General features: G+C 38.7%; 2 protein-coding genes across 3 annotated transcripts in view; both read right to left on the bottom strand.

Annotated features, from left to right (window-relative positions):
* Positions 1 to 16: 16 nt before the first annotated feature.
* Positions 17 to 2,682, bottom strand: LOC116253399 (dehydrodolichyl diphosphate synthase CPT3-like). Of its 2 annotated transcripts, none has more exons than XM_031628196.2 (2): positions 2,311 to 2,682; positions 17 to 1,236 (listed from the first exon to the last, which is right to left on the bottom strand). In XM_031628196.2, the coding sequence occupies exon 2, from the start codon at positions 1,224 to 1,226 to the stop codon at positions 378 to 380; it is 849 nt and encodes a 282-aa protein (XP_031484056.1). In that variant the 5' UTR covers positions 1,227 to 1,236; positions 2,311 to 2,682; the 3' UTR covers positions 17 to 377. The 2 variants fall into 2 exon arrangements, with proteins under 2 accessions (XP_031484056.1, XP_031484057.1); XM_031628197.2 differs by lacking the exon at positions 2,311 to 2,682 and adding an exon at positions 1,504 to 2,267.
* Positions 2,683 to 3,680: 998 nt separating this feature from the next.
* The window catches only part of LOC116252706 (protein GRIP), a 37,839-nt gene continuing 15,091 nt past the window's right edge, over positions 3,681 to 26,428 (bottom strand). Inside the window, exons 8-21 of the mRNA XM_031627149.2 lie at positions 15,367 to 15,475; positions 15,213 to 15,292; positions 12,725 to 12,853; positions 12,051 to 12,151; positions 10,462 to 10,595; positions 10,276 to 10,373; positions 10,060 to 10,179; positions 8,313 to 8,349; positions 8,129 to 8,187; positions 6,890 to 6,961; positions 6,771 to 6,818; positions 4,374 to 4,479; positions 4,196 to 4,254; positions 3,681 to 4,098 (exon numbers count right to left, since the gene is read on the bottom strand). Of these exons, the coding sequence (XP_031483009.1) occupies positions 4,000 to 4,098; positions 4,196 to 4,254; positions 4,374 to 4,479; positions 6,771 to 6,818; positions 6,890 to 6,961; positions 8,129 to 8,187; positions 8,313 to 8,349; positions 10,060 to 10,179; positions 10,276 to 10,373; positions 10,462 to 10,595; positions 12,051 to 12,151; positions 12,725 to 12,853; positions 15,213 to 15,292; positions 15,367 to 15,475 (1,251 nt within the window). The 3' untranslated portion in view covers positions 3,681 to 3,999. The remainder of the gene's footprint in view (positions 4,099 to 4,195; positions 4,255 to 4,373; positions 4,480 to 6,770; positions 6,819 to 6,889; positions 6,962 to 8,128; positions 8,188 to 8,312; positions 8,350 to 10,059; positions 10,180 to 10,275; positions 10,374 to 10,461; positions 10,596 to 12,050; positions 12,152 to 12,724; positions 12,854 to 15,212; positions 15,293 to 15,366; positions 15,476 to 26,428) is intronic.

The following is a 26,428-nucleotide window of genomic DNA, read 5'->3' as shown; positions in this document are numbered from 1 at the left end:
GGTGACAACACACATATATGCCAAAAAGTTATGCTTATCAGTACTCCTAATTCACATAAGCTGGATTCATTACAAAAGCTAATAACCTTGCCTAATACTAATCAATCGCTTGATTATTCGATGACCAGACTCCATGACATAGCGAAGGTTTCTTCAGTGATGATACAAGGTATTTTTCAAGTGCCAATAATCACCCTTTGCTTACAGTTGCTGCATATTAAAATCCTCCAGAGCCATTCAAAAAGCCAGCCAAACTCCGGTACTGAGAAAACCTTGTGCCTACTATTTGCCAAAGATTGATTATGGTGATATTAAACATATCGCTCAGCCAGAGGATATGGCGGTACATAGGCAACTAGTTGAATGCCGGAAACAATTCATAGCTTCTTCTTCATCTTCTCCAAGTACGGTTGCACTCTTTGATACTCCAAAATCGCCCAGACGAGATGCCTGAGTGAAAATTCTGGCCAGAGTGCTTTTGTAATGTGCAAGTAACAGAAGCAAGATTGCCATAAAAGAAAGTTACTCAAACGAGTCTCGCCTGATGTCCTGATCAATATGTCAGGATCTGGGCAATGAGCCATGTACATATGCTTCTCCAAATCTGCTAGTGTGACCAGAAATTCATCTGAATTCCCTTTGTTGGTTCCGCTACTATTGCATCTCATGGTGCAAATCAGTCTATTCTCATCACAAGCTTCTTGAACAGCATGTGCTATCTCATCTGTAGAAGTATAACAAACACAGACTGACAAGATTGCTCTAGTATTATGTGCAGTTTCCTCCATCAACTTTTTAGCTGAATCCTGTACTTGCTCTGGCAAGAGGCTCAAGTTCCCAACAAACAAAACCTTGATGCCACATGTTTTGATAAAGCTTTCTTCTTTGAGAGCATCCTCAAGTTTTTCCTGTAACAATTCCATTAGCCCACCGACTTCATCAGGTTTCCTTTTGAAATTATCAATGCTAAAAGCATAAACAGTCACGTATTTTATCCCCAACTCGTAACAGTTGCGAAGAGTGGATATCAAGGAGAGGAATCCAAATCTATGACCATACTCTTTCTCCAGTTTGCGGGTTCGTGCAAATCTACGATTACCATCCATGATCACTGCAACATGATTAGGTATGGGGCCAACAGCTAAGATGGCCCACAGAAGTTTGCGCAAAAAATTGCAAATAGAAACATAAACCTTTGAGAACACTCCATCACCAAGGCCATCCATTTTTAGAATTCTATAAAAAGAGAAGAAACGAATAGTCAGGCAAATAGTGAACTGCTAAAGACGAAGAATAGTAAGTACAAGAAAAGTGAACTCAAAATCTAACTAAAAAGGAGAACTGCGATGCAGCGACCAAAATGGTAGCACAAAATCTAGAGAAGCATATGTGAGGAGGAAAAAAAAAACGTTTCACTAAATGTTGCATACAACTACAAACTTGAAGAAGAAAAGGTAGCAGTAGCATAAAAAGGAAGAGAGATTCCAACTTCCATCTTCTTGCCTTTTCGAAATTACGAGTTCTCCATCTACCAATATGTTTATCGTAAGTAACGACTAGCACAACCAGGTCTCTCATCACGAGGCGGTTTCTCACTTTTCAAAGTTCATGATGAATTACTGAACATAGACGTGAACTCTGTGTTGTACCACCTTCTGTGACTGTGTATTCTCGCATGTCGCTCTATGTGAATCCATTGACAACACTAGACATAGTAAGAGGTCAAAACAATGAGAGAGAGAGAGAGGACCCAATTTTAACCAAGCGGATGAAAGTAGCGAAAAGGAATAAGACATAAGACCAACAAATTGCTCACTGACACAGTCCCGGACTAATATAGACTGTTATGACAAGCATAAAGCAAAGCGCCCATCTAAAGTAAGCACAAAGAGAGGTTACCTTACCAGAGCGGGAGGGGGGCGGGGAGGAGTGGGGAGAGAGAGAGAGAGAGAGAGAGAGAGAGAGAGAGAGAGAGAGAAAAGCTCTTGTTGGACACAATGACAGCAAGAAGCAAGAATTTAAAAAGCTGCACTTCTATAAGACAAGCACATAAATGGAGTTTTTCCGATTTTTCATGGAAGACAATAAAGTAAGGGGGAACGTAAACTTGACGATGACCAGCTTCGGCATATCTCTCACTCGAATCCCCTGCGTGCGGGAAAAATAAGAGCCCGACCAATTTATGTGCACAGCAATAAAAGAAGATAGCGATAACCCCCTGGACCGTCCTTTTCTCTCTAGAAATTTCTTTATGACTGATGGCGCAAATGAAGAGATGAAAAGAAAACAAACGAAAGCGACTTTGCATACCTGATTCTTTATCAGACGTTTCGTTCCGTCGATCATTCACTCGCTACTGAGAAGACGCCAGGTAGAGAGCGAACACGACATTTGCAGACCATAAAAACTAGAAAAAACTTTGACGACGGATACCTCTTTTCCCTCTTGTTCCAATTTTGGGGTTGTACTGTTCTTTACTCGATTGCCCTCGTTAGAACTATCTCTTTTACCCCATCTACACCATTGTATTCTTTCCCAGAGAGAGAGAGAGAGAGAGAGAGAGAGAAGCAACAGGAGGAAATGTTAGCAGTCTGAAAAGAAAACGATCAAAGGGAGTTGAAAACAAGAGAGGACACTGGTAAAAGGTACGGGAAAAGGTGGACCGGTTTTAAAAACAGATTCGACACAATCGGCCGAAGTCGGAATGGAATGAGTTGAATTCCCCACGCTCTAGCACTATTTTTTTCAACAAGGGATACCTACAAAAAATAAAAATTTTCAATAGTTTGTTAGGAACTACTCGAATTCTCAGGAAACGTGATAAGAGAATTTGAGACCTTCGACTTTTCTCTTAATAAAAAGTTCAATCAAGCCCAAACGTTTATTTTCAAGCACAAATTTACTTTTGGTCTGCATCAGCTGGTGTCGGTTGATATTGGCCGCAAGTTCAAGTAATTCTGTCCAACACAAAGTAGTTCTTAATTAATTGTATTATTTTAAATATTTATGAATCATTTTTGAACGAAAATGGAAAAAAAAAAAAAAGTGAAGAAGGCAAACCCAAATGACACTAAAAACGTCAATACACTGTTCAAAAGAAATTACAATGAACAAGTAGGCACTACTGGCAACCATAGGCATCGTTTGATTCAATTTTCATGAACGTCACTCTCTGCACAAGCAAAATCAGCAAGCTTATAAATGGTTCAAGAGTCTTCATATTAGGAGGAGTGCTTTTGCAGAAAGAATGACTGAATCTTTTTTTCAGTTTTCAATCTAAGGATAACATGCAACTTATAGTGCAATTTATTTAATATAAAAACACGAATAGTCTCAATTTTTGGGTTGAAAGTATTGCAATTTGTGGAAGGTTGATTTTCATGTGGCTAAAAACATCTGCGATAAGAAGCTGTCGTTCGAATTGGTACTCAAAAGTTTTGTATCCTTAGAGTCGACTCTCGGGACCAGTGGTGTGTAACACTAACGTTCTCATTGAGTGTTGATTTGAATTAAATATTGCCCTCTCACACAAAATTTTTGGTACCTCGTATCAAATCTAAATGCAGTGCGCACCAAATCGCAGGAAGAGTATGGGGACCCTCTGCAGGAATCAAGGAAGGATTCTATTTCTCCTGAGAATCAAACAGGAATCAAGTGACTCCACCAAACCACCGAGAATATGAGTACAGAATGTTGTATATAAATTTATCTACATTAGCACTGCCATGAATAGGCTGTTATTTTCTTCCTCGCTGTTCATGAATTTGTGTAGGCTCTTTCACAAGGTGTCGCTACAGCTATGCTTTTGGAATACAGAGAAGTGTTACAAGAAAATACATGTGATTTTGCAGCAGAACGAAAACTCTATTTGTAAACCTTCATCGTATGAGTACTCCAGTGAAAGGGTTCTTCAATTGCACGGGTATTGTGGAAACTTTTAATTTGCATCCACAAGAATGATGAATCATGTTCAAGTAAAGATGTTTTCAGTTTCCGACACTATGAAAATGAGAATCTTGACAACAGTGATCGGGATCCAGGTGATGCAATATCGGCAGAAGCAGCAACAGCTTTGTAAGTATCTTGCAATTTCTTTACCTGCAAATAAGATTGTATAACAAGGAATAGATTGTCAATGAATTTTACCTGTTGGTAAACAAGAAAAGAGATGGAAAAGGAGAAGCCAAAAAAGCACCTCATCGGGGCTGAATTGCAGCAAAGTAGCTATAACAGGCAGTAAGGCTTCCACTTCACCTATACATAGTAATAGCAATAATGTCCAAGTTACTTCAGAACATTAAAAAAATAGTAATAGCAATAAAGTCCAAGTTACTTCAGAACATTGAAAAAACGTAATTTTAAGGCCAACATACCCGTTTCAAGTAGCTTCAAAATCACATTTTTGAGATATGTCATATCTATGCCTTCACGCTTTTGCTTCCGCTCCATATCACGGAGTTCAGCCTTAAGCATAGCTTCCTGCACTCAAATGTTCAGATTTATCAGAACTGATGGACTCGCATGCTTGAGAAGGGTTTTGTGTTTTGTCTGCCCAATGTAGACATACACTACATGGAAACCCACACACACCACACTCACACAAATATTATTAGCTGGTAATATACATGATGACATGCGATGACCAACAACCACAACAGATAAACCCATCAAATGAAATATAAGCTTTATTGTAAATGCAGCTCCAATTTTGCTCTAAGCATCAAGTAGATCATCAACATTCCAAGAACTGCGTGTATTTAATTTCACATCAAAATTTTCAGTTTAAATGTTATCAGATGTCCTAGACAACTAGCTGGTAGTAATAGGATGGCAGAACAGTAATTTATATATGCAAATAAGTGTCTCAAAGGAGCTGAACACACATTGACAAAGACATAATGCAGCATCTGACATGCAAGTCACAAAATGTCGAGTTCTGCCCAGTTGCTTCAACCATGGCCAAATGTAAAGTTGCAAACTATCAGTACAGAGTCGCAGACAATAACGAGTGCAGGTTCAACTTGTCCAAGGAAATCAGATAAACATTTGTCCAGATTTACTTCCAAAGTTTTCTCTTTCGCTTCAACCACTTCTAATTCACTTCTTGCCTTCCTTTTTCCTTCCTTGACCTCTTCTATCTTTTGGTGCATTGAGCCTACATCTGATCCAATATGGGTCAGTCATTATATGTTCAATTTCGTCCAAGCCAAGATTTAGTCAGATCTGGACTACTTGTTTGGGCTGATATTGGTAACTAGTAGATTCTCACTCTAAAGTAATCTTTCTCTTGGTCAAGATTACATATGTTTTTGGCTCATCTGTGTAGTTACATGGATATGTTACTGTGCCAGCATCAAGTATATGGAATAAAATTAGACAAGGTGGTGGTTCAAACTATTATGTACATACAGGGGCATCAATACAATTTTCAAGCAGCTTTTATAATAGGGTTAAATAGGAAATATAATCTTGCAGTCCGTTCCCTAGATTAGCAGTCTTGCACAATGCCTGTGACTTTTATTTACTCAACTTCAGGACAAGGTTAGCCTAGACCTTACCTGCATATCCTGAGTAAGAGAAAAAAGAAAGAAAAAGAATATAGATCTGATGCTAGCTAACTACAAAAACCATCATTTCCTACAAAGAGTATGCAACACCATACAAGACACTAACTAGCATAACAGGATGCCTAGGGCCTCCGATTATGTGAAGATAGGAAAATATTTTAGAGACAAATGACAGGCTTGAAATTTTCCCAACATGGCAAAAACTTTCGGCTGAAGTGTTTATTCTGCCTCAAAATTTTTGAATGCGATAAAGAGGATACAACTTTGCCCTAAAATTTTGCCCACACAAAACATTTATCTAATGTAAGCTTAGCAGCTGTCATCTAGGCATTTTTTCTTAGCGGGCCCCAGTTAATTATCTTTTTCAAAATTTGGACTGGGCCAAACTATATTTTTCAAAACTTTTAAAGGGACCAAATAAAATTTTTTGTCAATTATAGCACGCAATTTTTTTTTCCTAAAATCACAGGGGGTGCCATGGCCCTGTAAATTATAGCATGCAATTTTTTTTCATAACCTCTGACTTAAAGTACAGAAGCCAATTTTAGGTAGGTGGTTGCAGCTTCTCAGACAAAGATATACATATACTGAACTGAAACTATACCGGCTACATTTTTCAGGATTGAATTAATCCATTTGCTTGCGACCATTGTACCAGATTCATTCACTTCCTTCAGGAAAATACAAGCTTAGTTGTCAAACTATCTACTGGTAGACTATCGAGCAAGTCACTGAGGAAGCTAGTCTAATGTGGGAATTAGCTAGGTTCCAGAAAAGACTAGTCGACCAACTCAGACCATATATAAAGAGAGAGACAGAGAGAGAGGGAGAAGGGAAGATGTCAGCTATAACCATGCGTCTCTCTCTCTCTCTCTCTTTCTCTCTCTCTCTCTCTCTCTCTTCTGTTGTGCATAGTTTTCACGTCCTTGGTAGGCTAGTAACTTCGTATATAAGATGTTTGATACCTAAAACTTGCTGCCATGATCATTATATATATATATATATATATACATGCATGCAAACATATATATTGGCAGGGAAATAATAAACCAAGACATGTTCCCATGTAATCTCCACAGCATGAACTGATCATATCAATTTTCAAGAATATTTAAGAAGCATGGACACAATAAAAGCACCTTTTCCATTATAAGAGTGCCAAAAGCTATACAAAAGAGAAGCATGAATTGTATCGATAGGTACCTGTTGGCTGTGGAGTCGGTTTTCATGTTCAAGCTCTTCAATTTCTTCCTGATGACATCCAATATCAGAAAAGTTAATGGCAATGTCATAATTCCAAACAAAAACAGATTAGAACTTACTTGAAGTGCCAAGATATGGCGCTGCGATTGTGCAAGTTGCTCATCTCTCAAAGCTTGTTGCCTAGCCAACAGCTAAAACAAATTCCATACCATAAATTCATAAAACCTCAGAATGACTAATTTACCTCACATGAAAAAATAAGAACCAATTTCCATGACATTTTTAGCACATCATACATAATCAGATGGCATGTTTTATTTCTAAGAACTTACTATATTTTGAAATTCATTCTAACAGGCCCTTTTAAACTTTTACAATTTGTTAGAAAGGAAAAACTTAATATTGATGTTTCCGCATTTAAACAGTTGGAAAAGTCTGTCAATGAGAATCTCAGGAAATAACCCAGTGGATCCTCCAGACAATCATGAAGAAATCAACTAAAAAGATCAACTGCATGCAGAAAAGGGAAAAAGGTCAAGACAAATTTTCTACTCCGCATGGAAAATGCAATCTGAACATCATGTTTGCGCAGTACAAGTTATGGAAACTTTTTGGCATCCTACTCTGATTTGCCTGAACATCTGTATTGGAATTTATTTCATTTGTCAAAACTGTAATTAGTTAATGAAACTATCCTAAAGTAAATGGCCTTAGAGGTTTATGCTGCGCTATGCCAAAAATGAGGGTATCAATTCTGGCATAGTGACATGAGCAGAAAATCGAACAACTTCACAGACTGCAGGCACATGCTGTCACTGTCAGATCATATTATATTCTCTTCGTGAATGCTTTTTCCTTATTTTTTATTTAGGCTGGATTATTACTAACCATTAGACTCATAATGGCTGGTGAAGTGTGAAACTACCCTTAGGCATGTCTAGCAGTTGTCTTCATGGTGGATATATGGGACCACATCCCAATTATAGGCCTTTTACTTGTCTTAAAAACATGTCAGACTTTGAAGTGTTTAAAACACTAGAATGGGTTCTTGTATTTCATGAGATATATTACTAGCTTTTCATTAACCATCACATATTGCTCGGAAATAAGAGGATTTGGTGGCTTAGTGTCTCTCAGGCCTCGTTTCACATGTAATGACTTCCATGGTGAAATATTTTCATCTTGGCATGTTAACGTTCTCCATTTTGGCCTAAACTATTATCAGAACAGCAACTATTTGACCACTGCAGTCTAATGCTTCTTTCTTGACAAAATCAGTGTAAAAGAAGTGTATGCAAAAGTTAGGAGCAACCATCATGTACAGAAGCAAAAAAAAATCCTAAATTGTAGCTACGTACCAGAATCTGTTGTTCTGCTACAGATGCATCAGATAATGGGCTTTCGTGCTTCACAAGATCTAGCAATCATCCGCTAAACTAATGAATGTGGTGAAACTCAAGAGCAGATAAGTGAATCATGATAGATCATACAGTAAGATACTACTGATACTGCAGGCAACCAGGCATTTAGAGAATGACTGACCTGTTTGTTGTGTGTCATAACTGTCGTTGTGTACAATCTGGAACCAAAAATTTTAATATTATAAAAGTGTGGATGCATCAAAACAAGGATGACAAAGATATTAAAATCCAATGCACAGAACAGGAGTATTTTGAGTATTTCAGCTATAGGTGTTGGTGGACAGACAGACAAAGAAGAAAAAGGTATTGCGCTTAGTCATATGCCCCAAAAAAAAAAATCAAGAGAAAAATAGTGGCCTGAAAAGGTAATTCACCTAACAAGAAAATGGATAGCTACAAAGTAGCCACCATCATTCACCTCTACTCTCTGTCTCACAAAATGCAGAAGCCTAGCTTCACAAAGACAATCTCATTCTCGTTAGCGTTTTATTTCCCTTAAGTGTGTGTATACAACCAGGCATAGGTGGGTTGGGTTTAATACAGGACCTAACTAAGACCCGACCCACATATTAGACAAGCAAAATAAAACAAGAAGCAGAAATAAAAATGCTTATAAAGACTTGTTAGGCCCGGGCCTTAAAAAAATAAAAGAAGCATCAAAACGAATTTTGTAACAACCCAACCCACTCTCACACTAGGCTCAAGCTCCTATCTCAACCTGTCTTCTGAAAACTTTGTTTTCAGCCCAAAAAAGACTAGGAACTAAAACAATGAATCACCTAGCCAGCCTCCTTATAAGCCCTTGAAAATTTCTCACAAATTCAATATGAGACTAAACTTTAAGTTTCTATAATGGAGTGCTATAATCCACGCCCCTTAAGGCACATGCATCTACGTGTGTGGGACCCTAGGCCCATGTGTTGAACCAGTCCCATACCAACTGTAACAACCTAGCCCACTTCCATACAGGGTTCAAATTTCTAGTTTGGCGGATCTCAACCTGCCCCTTAGTAACTTCAATTCCAACCCAAAAAAGTTAAGAACTAAGACAACTGATCACTTAACTAACCCCCTTATAAGCCCTTGAAAATTTCCAAGAAATCTTTAATACATAACTAAACCGACGATTGGGTGTTACAAATTTATCCATGAAAGCCAAAGCACATATATTGCAGATACTAGCCAAAGCCTATTCAAAGTTTATAACAGCTCTTCCAATGTGTGTTTGTTTCAAGCTGTTGCAAAAGCCAATAGCTATTAAATGGAAGAGACAATACTAGTACAGCTAGTAGATAAGAGGTATGACAATTCATGGCAGTATGAAGGTTAATATGATACACAACTCACGAAGCAATGAGAGAATGACAAATGAGAAGCAGGCAGATACAACTTACCATAAATGAAAACCCTCATGTAAGTGGATATAAACTTTATATTTCATGAAATACCAGAGTATTACAATCAATAGAATCCCAAAGACAAATACGCATATAAACTATCAGAAAGTGAGAAAATTTGAACACCTTATTGAATAGAAAAATCATCAGACAAAAAGTTAAAGTAGACAAACTATCATATGCAACACAAAGTACTAGCCTCAGGAAAGATTGATAGGCTTTAGCATTTCCCTTCTATGAGAATGGAGAATTACATAGAAAAACACAACTTAGACAGGGAAAACAAAAGAAAAATATTGTAGAATCTACTTCAAAGAAGACTCCATTGTGAACTATTATCACAGGCAGAAACAAACAGAAGAAGCATGCGAAGAACACGTTTTGGTTTCAACCTCATTTAACAGGGTGAAAGTTCAGTGAGTAATAAAGATGCCAAACAGAACTGCTTAACAAGCAGCTGGAGGAACATACTTGTGGTCTGGCGTGCATTGTACGCTGAAGATTGTCTTTTTCATCCAATAGTTTAGCTATCTCCTTATCTTTCACATCAACCATCTTTTCAGCAATATCACGAAAAGAATCATGCTCTTCCTATGAGTCACAAAGTAAGATGATCGTAGGTGTAACAGAAGAAAAACCATGAATTGAAAAGTATTAAATGGTTGAATAGTACTTAATATAATGTACCTTTAACTGTTTATATTGCAGCTTAAAACTCTCCAACTCTTTTTCCAGGCTCTTTTCAGATGCTTCATTTACTTGTGCCTCCAATGCTTCACATTTTACTTCAGGCAAGATACGAGAAAATTTACATTTCCATCATACTGGTGAGGAAGAGGGCAATCTAAGGAAACAGTCAATTTTAATGCTCACATCTCCAAGTTTGCTCCATATTTTTGAGGCTCTGTTGCCATGCTTCTTTCTCAGACAAGTGAAGTGATCTAACAGAACTAAGATTTGCTTCCATGTCACTGATTTTTTTCTCAGCAATGCTAAGAGCCTTATCTCTGAAATGGAGAAATTTGGTGCAATGTGAAAGAAAATCATGAGCACAAACTTGAGAACCATCTGAATAAATTATGGGACAAAAGAATAAAAGTTGATGGATGAAGTAGACCTGCAACAGGTAATATAGCTTAGAACGTAGAATGCCATTCTATTGGCTTTACAGCAAAAAGCAAACATCAAAAGTCATTCCAGGTAGAACATGACTGAACTACATCTAAACTGTGTGACAATTTACTAATGTTTCACAAGACATAGTGACTAAAAAGAGAAGGCAAAAGCCTTTGTCAAAACTTGCTAAGAACAAGCCTACATTCGTATCTGTTCTTAAATTATGAGCTATTTATTATTAAGTAGAATTCGATTAGAAAACACACGAAAAGTTGGAAACTAAACAATATCTTCATCTTTTTTGTTTTCTTTTTTGTTTTTTGGCATCAAAGGGCCGTCATTCCAAAAATTCATCAACAGATCCTACTTCACATCCAGCCATCAATTTAGCAACAGGGTTTCCACCAATCACAAAGTCAAGAGCCATACTAAAGACAAGTTTATCCAGTAGAAGTCGTGACTTGGACATAAGCAAGTCTACTTTCTTGTCTTATTCTTTGATTAACTGGCATAAGTTAGACAGGTTATGCAGAGACCTTTTTCATTAATGCGGGTCTTGCGGAAACTAAGTTACAGAAAGTATTCTATTGACGAAGACTATTTCCTCTCACATTGGATCTGCTTAATACTAACATTGACAACATGGACACTTTGACATATTGAGGAAAAAGATCACATAATGATAAAGACTTGACAGTTGCAAATATTCAACGAGACACATACTTTGTTGTATAGCTAGTATTCGTTTATGTATTTTCTTTTTGATGCACTAAAGTTGAAGAAAATAATGAAGCCCAAAAGAGCAAGCAACACGTGCCGAAACTAAAAAAGAAAAATCAACTGAAATGTACTTGTGCATAAAAGGGCACTTGAAGAGCAGCCCCTTGCTGCACTGTAAAGATATGGTTCCTTGCACCAGCTTAGATCAAATCATACTATTAAGATGACTTTCCTGAAGTAAAAATCATTGAAGTACTTTTCTGTACATAAAATCAACAGGTACATATATGAAGAAACATAGCAATTGACAGAATTAGGTAAAACAAATTACTAGAAATTTTAAAATTCCAGCATGCAAACAACCTTGCACAAACAGATTAAACTGTACTCGGCATATAAATAAACCCAGCTCATTTAGAGTTCTTTTATCATCATAATAGCGGAGAACATTAAAACAAAAATTGAAAACCGATCACATAGATCTTTTGGTTAACATCCATATTTAGCTTGTAGTTTTAAGAACTAGTACTAATTAAATGAACCGAACTAACCCAGTACAGTAGAAGTGTAGAACAAAGCATCTTCAGAAAAGCATGACAGTCATGCATGCGCTTATCATATTTTACCTTGCATTAATTTCTTCATCATGCTTACTATGAAAATCATTAAGATCTTGATAGGCACGATCCCTATCCAGTGTTGCTGCCGCAAGTTCTGTTTCTGCTTCCTACAATCCATAATGCATAAGAGGAGCAGGAAAAAGAAAAGTTGTTAGCATGCATAAAAATCCAAGAAAAACATAATGAAACCACAAGTAACAAGAACGCTTGAAACTCAGGAACTTGACCAGAAATTGAATAAAGTGAGGCAAAGGCCTTTGATGTAAGAAGAGATTATGCTAGGAGAAAAGAAATTCAAAACAAATCAAGTCAAAACTCTGGACAAGAATTGGTTCAAAGAAGGGCTTGTCCACCTTCTTGCTCCTTAACAATTTGTAACTGGTTATTTGCTACTGGATTTAACCAAGAAATCAGATTACTGACAGACTAAATCGATTGATCTGCCAGAAAATTCTTCCTGTAAACTTTAAAGTGGTTCTAATGTTCACCTCTAGCTCAAACAAACAGGCACGAGTAATCTCCTTAGTAATCAATGTCACCTTCAATACAGGTGATAAGAAAATACACCTTCAATATGGACAACAAGACAAAAGGAACTGCTTAACATAGTTCTTCAACACCCATTTGATTAAATGCAAGATGTGCAATATTTGAGCTATGAAACTATTAAAGATGGATACCTTTACTGCTGCCTCAAGGGCTTGAATGAGCTGTGTCTCCTTAGCTGCAGATAGCTCCGCTTCCTTTTTCTGAAGGAGAGCATGTGCACGAACCTTGTAAGAGGAAAATTCTTTTTCTAAGTTGCTAACCTGGAAAAATGGGGAAAATGGTAAATGGTCAGTTGCATATCAGAAGAAACACATGGAACCCTTTCTCGGCAAAAAAGAAGATTATCATATCAGAAGCTCACAAAGTCTTCACGTGAAAGCTAATCACATTAATGTTGTCCAACAAGGGGAAACATACAGTGCAAAGAGAACCTGTATGATATATAGCCAACAGTACTGCATTTCATTAGATATGTACCACTGTGGTTCACAACTTAAATATAGAAGGTGCACTGTTTTGAGTTGACCACAACATATGCACACAACATATGCACACAACAATTGCATATACACGAGCAACAGTCTACTGTTACTGACAGCCTTGTGCCAACCACAGTCACATAAATTGGAAATATTTCAAAGTATTGTGATATTAAAGCTGCAAATTATTCAGCAAAAGTATTGAACCAACGGCACCACCATGAAACAAGCTTTAGACAGAAAGAGACACAAACACAGCTTCCTTTGCAGCATAAGAGGAACCAGTGCAATTGTCAATGCATTTCCAGTTTCTGAATATGATGCCCTTGACCCTTTGACTTCATTTGTACAAGTAAACATGATGAGGCAATAAGCGAAGAGGAAGATGAATGCATCAGATATTATAGGATGAAGAGGAAAATATAAGAAACATTTGGATGATTGACCACAAAGATTTAACTTAGCATCAGAGGAGTTGCAAAGGAAGATAACGGCATGTAATGAAGGCCTGATGGAGCTGATAGTGCTGAAATGCCTACTTTCTTCTCATTCAAGATACAACAAGCAAATTTCATGCATCCGTTTCTTGCAGCAGCAATTACAATACCCTTGCCCCCAGATCTCATATAGCAAACACTGTTTGTTGCTGTCATGTACCTCCTTACGTACAGGTATCCTACCTAAAAGAAATGCTATATCGCCTGCACATGGAACCGTAAAACTAACTATTCACAACCATCAGCAATTATTGTGAAGCATGAAACTCCTATGCATTGTCAAGCTCGGGTCACAAGCCCATTAAAAACCCAATAATATGTTATTAACTAAGAATTTCCCTTCTGTCTGCATGGCAGTTCTTACACACATTTTTCTGCATGTCAGTCCTTACACACTCATTTGCTTGTGCCTCCTCAATTCCCGTAGCAATAGATACCATTTTAGCCATTTTGTATTTAGAGCATCTTTGAGATAGAGAGCTCCATGCAAGCTTTGGGTATATGAAACTTATGCAAATTTATTGATACCTGATCAGCTGATCCACAATTGTCAAATTTACTTCCAACCCTAAACTCAACCATCACTCCCACTAATTTCTTGATTATTCTCACCAAGAACCAACTACATCTCTTGATACTAGAGAACTACTTAAAAACCAAGGAACTTGTAATAGAGTGTCAATTATTTGGGTCTCTACCCCAATCAGCATTAGTACATTAATCCAATAGAGATGAACATGATAAAAAATACTCCCTTGCTCGTCGGGCTTTTGATTGATAATGTAAACCAAAGTTGGAGCCTGTCGAAAGTAGTTTGTGACATGAACAGAATGAGCTATATTTGGTCTATTAATAGTCAAATGTGATAAACCTCAACAAGTTGTCGATAAGGAGTAGGATTCTCCAGAGGTTCTTCATCAGCAAGTTTCATTTTTACCCCAAGAGTTTCAAGAGTATCGACTTTCTTGTCTTTTGTGATGTCAGATCTAGTGATAATATCTGTTACAAATTTGATCTGCGAAAGAAAAATGTCCCCTAGAGGAATAGGCAACTTCAATTTGAAGAAAATATGCTAGATAAACCAGGTCAGACATTACAAATTCCTTTCTCATAAAAGTTCTGATTTGATTTATTTCATTTATATTGTTTTCTATGATAATCATATCATCAACATAAAGTAGCAAAATAACAATTCCTGCAACAGTATCTTTAACAAAGAAGGCAGCTTCAAGATAGCAAGTTTTTGTTCAAACATTACCCTACTAAACCGATCAAACCTATCAAACAAAGCTTTCAGAAATTATTTTAGGCCATACAGTGCCTTTTCTTTAATAAAAGAATAAAAGGCATATGTATAATATATACACAGTTACACACACACACACACACACACACACATATATATGTTATATATTTAACACTCTATTTTGAACACACAAGGGAGAGTAAAAGTTATGCGTAGTTGGTGCTTTTGAGTTGAATTAAAAGAAAATGGCAGTAGTCAAATCTATGTCACTGTGATGTAGACAAAGATAACTTGCGAGCATGCATTCATAAGCATTTGGCACTCACAAAATTTAGCAGGTAACCATATCAAGGTTTTCACCATATTTCAAAATGTTGATTCAAAAGAATGGCCATACCTCATCCTTCACAGCCAAGAGTTCGGAGTCTTTGGCATTTAACTGCTGATTTAGAACAGCCAACTGTAACTCTAGCTCACCTGCCATAGTTATAGGTGGTCATACATACTGTCTCATGATAATTAACTCAAGCACATAGAAAAGGCATACGTACTTCTAGTTTTTGCTGATTCAATCTCAGAGCGCAAGCAGCCATTCTCAGATTCCTCCAGTTTTGCTTTCAGTGCCAGAATAGAAGCTTCCCAGTTGTCCCTTTCTTTCTCCTGAATAATTTTAATAAAGCAAATTGACCGAAATCGAGCAACCAGAAATAAAGGGAAAAATAAATTGATTAAATGTAACAGTGAAAGGAAAAGCAAAATAAGCTATCATGACCCCTTATGGCAATAACTGGCAGCATATTTGACTGAAAAATCAGAGGTTCTGCTTTTGATATTGTAGAAACACGCAATGGAGGAAGAAAACGAAGACAAAACACAAGATATACGTGGAAAACCTCAGGAAGAGGTGAAAAACCACGGAGAAGCTCTAACCTAGGAGCAAAACCGCAACCCTAGGAAAGAGAAAATTATTTCCACTTAATCAACTAATTTACAATAAGTGGAGATTATAAGAGAGAGAGGTAGAGAGCCCTGCCTAGGGTACCGAGCCAGCCTCGGTATCCGCACCCATGGGACCGAGTCCATATCCGGACCCGGTTCCCTATTGTTAAAATATAAATCCTTCACCAGCACGTTGAAGAGGAGTCTCTTAGGATTCCACCTCCTTGTAGAATGTGTTAAAATATTTAATGTCCTTGTAACATGTGAAGAGTCTCCTAGGATTCTATGTTATAGTTAATATCCTTGTTATATGGGAAGTCTCCTAGGATTCTATGTTGTAGTTAATATCCTTGTAATATGTGAAGTCTCTTACGTTTCTATGATGTAATTAATGTCCTTGGAGCTTGTGAAATCTCCTAGGATTCTACGATTGGAGACTCTTAGAATTCTGAAAATGAGATTATAAATAGAGGCCGTGCAAACCATTTTGGCTACGGCTTCTTCTCCTCAGTTTCTTCTTCTCTCTCTCTCTCTCTCTCTCTCTCTCTCTCTCTCTCTCTCTCTCTCTCTATCTTCCTGCGTGAGTGCTGTTTTCGGGTTACAGATATTGGTGCTACATTTCTATCATGGTATCAGAGCGCCAGGTTACGTTATATCTACCAAACGAAATGCCCAAACAGGTCTGATCTGGTTAGAACTCTTTTCTCATCTTGTCTCTATCCTGAATTTACTTTTCTCTTGCGCAATTCTTGTTCCTTTTTTTTCTTGCTTACCAAGGACACATCTTGTTATATCGTGTCTTCTTTCCCTCTCATCTTCTACCTATATACCATTCCTTTCTGCTGTCATGGAAAACCTTTCGCATTCTGGCATGTCCTCAAGTTTTCTTCCTCACCTTATTACCGAAAAACTCAACCATGAGAATTATCTGATCTGGAAAAAGCAAATCATGCCTTTCATAAGAAGTCAAGGCCTCTTTCGACATCTCGATGGTTCAACAAAGGCTCCACCAATATCCGTCTTACAGGAAATAAAAAATGAGGCAGGAGAAGTTATTGTTGTTCATGAAGACAACAATCCTGAACATGCTATGTGGATGAGACGTGATCAAAGTCTGGTTGCGTATATTTTGTCAACTTTATCTCAACAAGTGTTACTTTCAGTTTCTGATGATTGTACTGCAGAAGAATTATGGGAAACCCTTGCTGATACCTTTTCCCAAATATCAGAAGCTCGAATTATGTACTTAAAGAAAGAATTTCAGAATTTGAGCAAAGGTTCAACGTCTATCATGGATTATTTGGGGCGTATTAAGGCCGTCGCAGACCAACTTGCTGCCTCAGGGAATAACATTTCTGATAAGAAAAAGGTGCAGCAAACCTTGAATGGACTTGGGCATGATTATCATGCTTTTATTACAGCTCTTGAGGTCCTTCCTGTTCTGCCTTCCTTCAACGAACTACAAGGTAAACTTCTCCAACATGAAATGAATATGAAAAGAGTCATTGAAAGGACTGATCAAGGGAACTCCCAAAATGTGTTGGCTATGAATGTAAAGTTTGGTAAGAGCCATGGGAACTCCAACCATGGTGGTCGTGGCATTCTACCAACACCACATAACCAAGGTATGTCTCCTTTGGATACTTCAAGAAAAATACCAATTTGTTTTCAATGCAACAAGAAAGGACACATGAAGGCACAATGTTGGTTTAATCTTCAAAATAAAAACAAAGGGGTAAGACATGATTATAAACAAGGAGGACAAAGTTCTAAATCCACCGCTGAAGATATGCAACAGCTATTGATGGCCGCATTCTCAAAGATGACTATAAAGCAAAATGAGCAGGGAGAATGGTTCTTGGATTCAGGTGCAGCTACCCATGTGACAGGAAATGCAGGTAAATTGACTAACTTATCCCCTCATTACGGTAGAAGTTGCATTATAACAGGTGATGGAAAATCTCATCCTATTACACATATTGGAAATGCACATATTCCATTGTCATCCTCGTCTCTATCACTGTCTAATGTTGTTCTTGCTCCCAATATAAAAAAGAACATCATATCCATTTCTAAACTCATTGATGATACAAGCTCTTCTGTTGAATTCACACCTTCTTCTGGCTATGTCAAGGACCTCCAAACGAAGAAAATGTTCGCGAGAGGGGAGCGTCAAGGGAATATGTACGTCCTCAAGAAATGTCTACCCAAGGATTCATCCACTTTTGATATAGGATTGAAGACATTTTCTCTTTCTCATAATGCGTCATCAGTACCAAGTTCTTGCCATTTTCAATCAAAAGTAAGGGGCCCTAACCAATTTTTGGAGTCTGATTTGTGGCATAGTCGGCTAGGACACTGTGGTCGACATTTCATTGAAAAACTTGTCACAGATAGTCTCATTCCAAGATCAAGTTTACCTCTTACTTCAAGTGTCAAAAAATGTTCAAGTTGTGGACTTTGTAAGAGTCATGTTTTACCTTTCCATAATATAAATCAAAGGGCTTCCAAACCTTTTGAAACTATTTTTTCTGATGTATGGGGGCCAGCCCCTATTGATTCCATGTCTGGGTCAAGATATTATGTCTTATTCATTGACTCTTACTCACGTTTCACCTGGATTTACTTCATGAAACACAAATCAGAAGTACCTCACATATTTCGAAACTTCTATGCCATGATTCAAACTAAATTTTCATCCAATGTGGTGCATTTTCAATGTGATGGAGGGGGAGAATATTCCTCGCTTGATTTTATTGAATTTCTACGTGAAAAAGGGATAACTAGACAAATTTCCTGCCCTTACACACCACAACAAAATGGTGTAGTTGAGCGGAAACATCGACATATAGTTGAAAGCGCCATGAGCATGATGCATGATACTAATGTGCCCATTTCCTTGTGGACTGAAGCCTTCCATACTGCTGTATACATAATAAATTGTTTGCCTATGACACTCTTGATGTCTAAATCGCCATATTTTACACTCTTAGGCAAACAACCTGATTACAAGAACTTGAAGGTTTTTGGTTGTGTATGCTATGTTCACGTTGATGCTGCCTTGAGGAACAAGTTTCAAGACAAAGCTATTCAATGTAGATTCGTTGGATATGCTGATGAATATAAAGGTTTTCGATGCTATGATCCAACAACTAAACGTATCAAAACTTCAAGAAATGTCATTTTTGATGAACATAGTTTTGATAATACAAATGAAATGCCTATGACCATTGAATCTTATGATCCCTGGACCAGTACACAATTATTCAATGCAGATCCTGTTATAGAAAATGATGTGCCTCAAAGTGAAGATTCAGAGAGAGCAATACAACCATCAGATATGGCTCAAAGTGAAAATCAAGAAGATCCAACACAGTCATCAAGTCATCACGAAAACAATAATGAACAGAGCAACGATGCACATCGGTATTCGGGTCTTATCTACAGTCGACGACTAAGGGACAGAGATGCTCACAGTGAAGAAGACAACATGCCCCACCTTAGAAGATCCCAACGCATTCGTCATCCCATTCACAGGTGGGTTAGCTATGATTCTTTATCACTTGATTTTCAGTTATTCATGGCAAAAGTTGGCAAGGAGGAAGAACCTACTTCATTTGATCAAGCATCAAAATCACATCATTGGAGAAAAGCTATGAAAGAAGAAATGGATGCCTTGCATGAATGTGGAACATGGGAGATCGTTCCGAGGCCACACGAAAAGAACGTAGTGGGCTCCAAATGGGTATACAAAATTAAATACAAACCTGACGGCAGCATAGAAAGACACAAAGCAAGGTTAGTAGCAAAAGGGTTTACACAACAATATGGAGAAGATTATGATGAGACATTCAGCCCTGTGATCAAAATGGGAACAATTCGCGTGATTATATCATTGGCAGTTGAATATGGATGGAGACTACATCAAATGGACGTGAAGAATGCTTTTCTTCATGGTGATTTAAGGGAGGAAGTATATATGGAACAACCTCCAGGATACACGAAAGGGGACTCTCATGCATGGGTTTGCAAACTAAGAAAATCTATTTATGGACTTAAACAGGCCTCACGTTCGTGGTTTGACAGTTTCTCTTGCAAGATTCAAGAATGTGGTTTTCGGAGATGTCCTCTAGATCACTCTCTTTTCATTTATCGAAAGGAAAACATATTTACTTTACTTCTTATATATGTTGATGATATTGTTATCACAGGCAATTCAGAAAAACACATAGAAGAAGCTAAAGTTTTGATGATGCAAAACTTCAAAATGAAAGAGCTTGGTGATTTACGATTCTTTCTTGGAGTGGAGATTGATAGGCACAATAATCGCCTCACATTGACACAACAGAAATACACGTTGGATTTGTTGAAAAAGTCAGGTATGTCTGATTGTAAGCCTGTTGGAACTCCTAGTGTTCTAAATCAAAGACTAAGTGCTCAAGATGGGGAGTTATATGAAGATCCTACGCAATATCGAAGTATTGTTGGGGCACTTCAATATCTTACATTTACTAGACCAGATATTATATATGCTGTGAATCAAGTATCCCAATTTATGCATGCACCTAGAGATACTCACATGGATGCTGTCAAAAGAATATTAAGATATCTTAACGGGACAGCAGGAGATGGCTTAGTTTATGGTAAGAGTGAAAATATAACTACTGGACATCAACTTATGACATTCACAGATGCAGATTGGGCTGGAGATCTCGATCAAAGAAAGTCCATTTCTGGTTTTTGTATTTTCATTGGACGTAATCTTGTGTCTTGGAGTTGTCGAAAGCAAAAGGCAGTAGCAAGATCCAGCACTGAAGCTGAATACAGATGCATGGCTGCAGGTACTGCTGAAGTTACATGGGTTAGACATTTGCTAGAAGACATTGGAGAAAAGATTAAAACATCAATGTTAATGTGCGATAATCAAAGCGCTATTAACATTGCCTTTAATCCCGTACAACATGGTCGAACAAAGCACATTGAGATTGATCAACACTTTGTTAGACAAAAGGTGGAAGACAAGGAAATTCAGCCTATTTATGTTCGTACAGATGAACAAGTTGCAGACTTATTTACAAAAGGATTAACAAATGAACGATTCTGGTTTCTAAAAGGCAAGTTGTACATGGTGCAAAACCATGCACAACTTGAGGGAGGGTGTTAAAATATAAATCCTTCACCAGCACGTTGAAGAGGAGTCTCTTAGGATTCCACCTCCTTGTAGAATGTGTTAAAATATTTAATGTCCTTGTAACATGTGAAGAGTCTCCTAGGATTCTATGTTATAGTTAATATCCTTGTTATATGGGAAGTCTCCTAGGATTCTATGTTGTAGTTAATATCCTTGTAATATGTGAAGTCTCTTACGTTTCTATGATGTAATTAATGTCCTTGGAGCTTGTGAAATCTCCTAGGATTCTACGATTGGAGACTCTTAGAATTCTGAAAATGAGATTATAAATAGAGGCCGTGCAAACCATTTTGGCTACGGCTTCTTCTCCTCAGTTTCTTCTTCTCTCTCTCTCTCTCTCTCACTCTCTCTCTCTCTCTCTCTCTCTATCTTCCTGCGTGAGTGCTGTTTTCGGGTTACAGATATTGGTGCTACATTTCTATCACCTATTACAAGATATTCTAACACTCCCCCTCAAGCTTGGCATACATGTCGAACATGCCAAGCTTGCTAACATTTTTTTCAAATTGAGATGTACATAAGGCTTTAGTTAAAACATCTGCAACTTGATCTTCAGACTTCATATAAGGCAGGATCAATTCCTTTGAATCTATGCGTTCCCGTATGAAATGGCGATCTATCTCCACATGTTTGGTTCTGTCATGAAGGACGGGATTATTAGCTAGGTTAATCGCAGACTTGTTGTCACAATACATCTTCATCTTCTCTTCCATTTCAACCCCAATATCTGCTAGAAGAATCTTTAGCCATAACATTTCTGTAACCCCCATAGGAACTGCTCTGTATTCAGCCTCAGCACTGGATCTAGAACAGACTTCTTGCCTTTTACTCCTCCATACCACCAGGTTACCCCCCAGAAAGATACAGTATCCTGTGGTAGACCTTCTAGTATCTGTGCACCCTGCCCAATCGGCGTCAGAGTATCCTTCAATATTCAGTTGGTCCTACTGAGTATACAGTAATCCTTTCCCTGGGTCATTCTTTAGGTACCCCAACACTCTTTCTGCACTCTTCAGTGACGATTAGTAAGAGCATGCATAAACTGACTCAACACATTTACAGCATAAGTAACATCAGGGCAAGTAAGAGTAAGATAAATAAGCTTACCAACCAGCCTCTGATATCGTCCTTTTCCTTCCTCATCCAGGATGTTACCAGTTTTGATACTTATCTTTGTACCAGACTCCATTGGAGTTAGAAAGGGCCTGCATCCCAGTTTACCTGTCTCCTTTAGAAGATCCAGAGTGTACTTCCTTTGGCTCATAACAAATCATGTGTTTGATCGAGCAATCTCTATTCCCAGAAAGTACCTTAATTTTCCCAAATCTTTAAGATCAAATTCAGCAGCTAATCTCTCCTTCATCTTCCTTTTCTCTTCTTCGTCGTCACCTGTGACAATCATATCATCAACATATACAAGAAGAAGGCTCACCAGACCATTTCTCTGCTTAATGAATAGGGTGTGATCACTGTTTTCCTGTTTGTATCCATTAGTCTTCATTACTACCCTCAGTCTTTCAAACCATGCTCTAGGAGATTGCTTCAGTCCATACAAGGCTTTCTTGAGATGACAACATTTTCCGCTTTGGGCATACCCAAGAGGCATGCTCATATAGACCTCTTCCTCTAGATGGCCATTCAGGAATGCATTCTTGACATCAAGCTGGTCCATGCTCCACTTCTTTTGCACTGCTAGTGCTAAGATGACCCTCACTGTCTTCAGTTTAGCAACAGGAGCAAAGGTTTCAAGATAATCAATTCCATACTGAACCCCTTTGCCACTAGGCGATCCTTATACCGTTCCACAGTACCATCAGGTTTGTACTTCACATTAAACACCCACTTGGAACCAACTAAGTGAGTCCCCTTGGGAATATCAACCACTTCCCAAGTGTTGTTCTTTGCCAAGGCATCCATCTCATCTGTCATGGCCTGTAACCATTTAGGATCCTCTTTAGCATCTTCCACACACCTGGGAATCACAGACATAGACAAGGAAGTAATAAAGCATGCTGAGTTTCGCATATGACACAAATCTCTGAATGGGGTGAGAAGTACATGACCTGGTTCCCTTGCGCAAGGCTATGGGAAGATCTTCATTTAGTGGACTTGGTTCATTCGGGGAACTCACAGGATTGGGATTGGTTACATCAACATCTTCAAGCACGTCTTTCTTCTTCCTGGTGTACACCTGGCCAAACAAATGACCACGGGCAGTGGGCCGTTCATCCCCAGGGCCCCCTTCCACATGACTGTCTATCATCTCTTACTGTGTCTGCCACACTGTGACTAACCTTGTAGTCCAAGAAATCCATAAACTGAATCAGCTGGTTTGATGAATACTCTTCCACACTATTTCCTATACACTCCCCCTGAAGAGGATTCACAGGAAAGTACGCCTCATGTTCATGAAAGGTAACATCCCGGGAGACATAAATTTTGGAGGTGGTAGGATCAATACATTTGTATCCCTTCTGAATTGAAGAATACCCCAAAAAGACAGCTTTGATAGACCGAGGGTCAAGCTTTTTGAGGGTTGGACTGTGGTCATTAACAAAACAAATACACCCAAACACCCGAGGAGTAAGAGGCCAAGGGTTATGAGTGGGCATGAGCACAGAATAAGGGGAATGACCATTCAACACACGAGTAGGCATACGATTAATTAGGTGAGCACTAGTGAGAAGAGCATCACCCCAGTAGCGTTTAGGAACGTGTCTATGAAACATAATAGCCCGGGTGACATCTAATAAATGGCGATTTTTCCGTTCAGCCACACCATTTTGGGGAGGTGTGTAACTACAGGACGTCTCATGAACAATACCCTTGCTCCTCAAGAAGTCATCTAGGGATTGGGAGACATACTCTCGAGCATTATCAGTGCGGAAAGCCTGAACAGATGTCTGAAATTGAGTCTCAACAAATGCAACAAATTTTTTGACAATGACGAGAACTTCACTACGTTCTTTCAACAGGTACACGAACGTACAACGGGAGTAGTCATCAATAAGAGTCATAAAGTAATGAAAACCACGACAAGTGGGTACTCCCGAAGGACCCCAAACATCAGAGTGAACCAAAGCAAACGGACGGGTGGTTTTATTGAAAGAAATAGGGTACGAAGCCCTAACATGTTTAGCCAACTGACACACTTCACAGGTGAAGGAGTCCATGGAAATAAAAGTAAAAAACCTAGGAAACAACTTCTTAATCAAATGGAATGGGAGATGTCCAAGCCACTCGTGCCATCACATGATAGTAGATCTGTCCTCCACGCCTGACAACTGTCTACTAGTGGCTGAAATGAGAGCAGAAGCAACCTGCACGGGCAGTCTGTAGAGTCCACCAATAACCGAACTAATCCCAATCTTCTTCCCCGTCACCAAGTCCTGCAGGAAACAACGATCAGCAGAGAAGATTAGATTGCAATTGAGTTCTTTGGTAATACTGCTGACAGATAACAGATTCAAAGGAATATTAGGAACATGAAGAGCATTATGAAGACGGTATTTATTCAACAAGGACAAACTCTCTTTTCCAGCCACAGAAATAGAAGACCCATCAGCCATAGACACGCATTGCTGCCCGGAAGACAATTTGTATTCTTGAAACATATTAGGGTCCCCTGTCATATGATGCGTAGCTCCGCTGTCAACAATCCAATCACAAAGAGAGGAATTACCTTGATCGCTTGTGGCAACAAGAGCTTGGGCTAACTTAGCTCCCTCAGACGTGGATGCTTCCTCCGGAGTAGTAGAGGCCATAGATTGCCGACTGATGTAAGCTTGCAATTCCTTGATTTGATCAGAGGAGAGCTTTGATTTTTCAACACTCGAGGAGCTATCCTGACTAGAAGCAGGCACAGGAGGACCCCGCCGACTAGAAGGAGGACGACCACGGGTAAGCCGCTTTTCAGGGTGAATATCCCAACAGAAATCAACAGAATGCCCCAACTTGTTACAATGACTACAACGTCGAACAGGACGCTGTCCAGTCCCTGAAGTACGGCTAACAAAGGCTGAGGGGGAACTCCCATGACTGGAGTCAATATGCATCACCTGACGTCGTTGTTCCTCAGATTCCACCCGAGCATACACTTCCTCAATCCCAGGGATCTCATCACAGTTGAGAATTTGACTCCTAATGGATTCAAATTCATCACGTAGACCTCCAAGAAAAATAAAGGTCTGGTCCATCCATTCTTTTTCCCAATACAAGGCATGATCAGAACCACAATTCCAGTCATCATTCACATGATAGTCCAGTTCCTCCCATTTAGTTTTCAGGGCTGCATAGAAGGATGCCACAGACAAGTCACCCTGTTTAAGGGAGTAGATGCTACGTTTAATCTGGTACGTATGCAGGACTCTTTTCTTACGGCTATACATCCTCGCAAGCACAGTCCACATATCATAGGCGGTCGACTTTCGCAAAATAAGTTGTTGAATATCAGCAGAAACAGAGCTAATGATCCACACCTTAACTTGACTGTCTTCCAATGCCCAAGTCGCCCAATGAAGATCTATTTTACTGGGAGCAGGTCTCTCTCCCGTGATATAAGAAAGACGACCGCGACTAGTTATCTTTATTTCGAGTGCAGCAGACCAAGAGAGATAGTTGTCTTTATTCAGTCGAATGGAGGTGACTTGAACCGGCAAGTGCTCGCTCTTGGTATTGCTGTTTGTGTCAAAGGCAACATCGATCTTGGGAGTCATTTCTTCTGCCATCAGGAACACCAAAGAGAGACAAAAAAACAGCACCAGGAAACACGACCAGGGTTGTGTCCCAAGAACCACGACGATGGCACAGGAGGCAACGGCGCCAAGAAGACGACAGCGATGGAACAGGCAACGGCGGCGGCGCTAAGAAGATGACGGCGATGGAACAGGCAACGGCGGCAGCGCTATAACAGACGACGGCGATGGCGGCTCAAGGAGAACCGGCAGTGGGAAAGCACAAAGCAGCGACGGAATCACACGATCACAGAACAAATCCCACACGCGCTGGCTCTGATACCATGTAGAAACACGCAATGGAGGAAGAAAACGAAGACAAAACACAAGATATACGTGGAAACCCTCAAGAAGAGGTGAAAAACCACAGAGAAGCTCTAACCTAGGGGCAAAACCACAACCCTAGGAGAGAGAAGATTATTTCCACTTAATCAACTAATTTACAATAAGTGGAGATTATAAGAGAGAGAGGTGTTAGAATATTAGATTGTATGCATTCTAAATGTATATATATATATATATATATATATATATATATTACGTATATTAGTTATCTAATATATGTCTTATATGTATACATATATATATATATATATATTTTATATATATTTGGATACTAGGATACTTATGTAATTTTTCCCTTTTTTTATGTATTTTTATTTTCCCCTTTTCCCCCCTTTTTCTTTATCCTTATTCCCTAAAGGGGACTAGTCCCAACGGCTAGAATTCTAGCCGTTGGAACTAGTCCCA

The sequence above is a fragment of the Nymphaea colorata genome, chromosome 4 (assembly GCF_008831285.2).
Source record: "Nymphaea colorata isolate Beijing-Zhang1983 chromosome 4, ASM883128v2, whole genome shotgun sequence".
In the NCBI taxonomy this organism is placed as follows: domain Eukaryota; kingdom Viridiplantae; phylum Streptophyta; class Magnoliopsida; order Nymphaeales; family Nymphaeaceae; genus Nymphaea; species Nymphaea colorata.
Note: the sequence above shows the minus strand (reverse complement) of the source record. Positions and strands in the feature narration are given on the sequence as shown.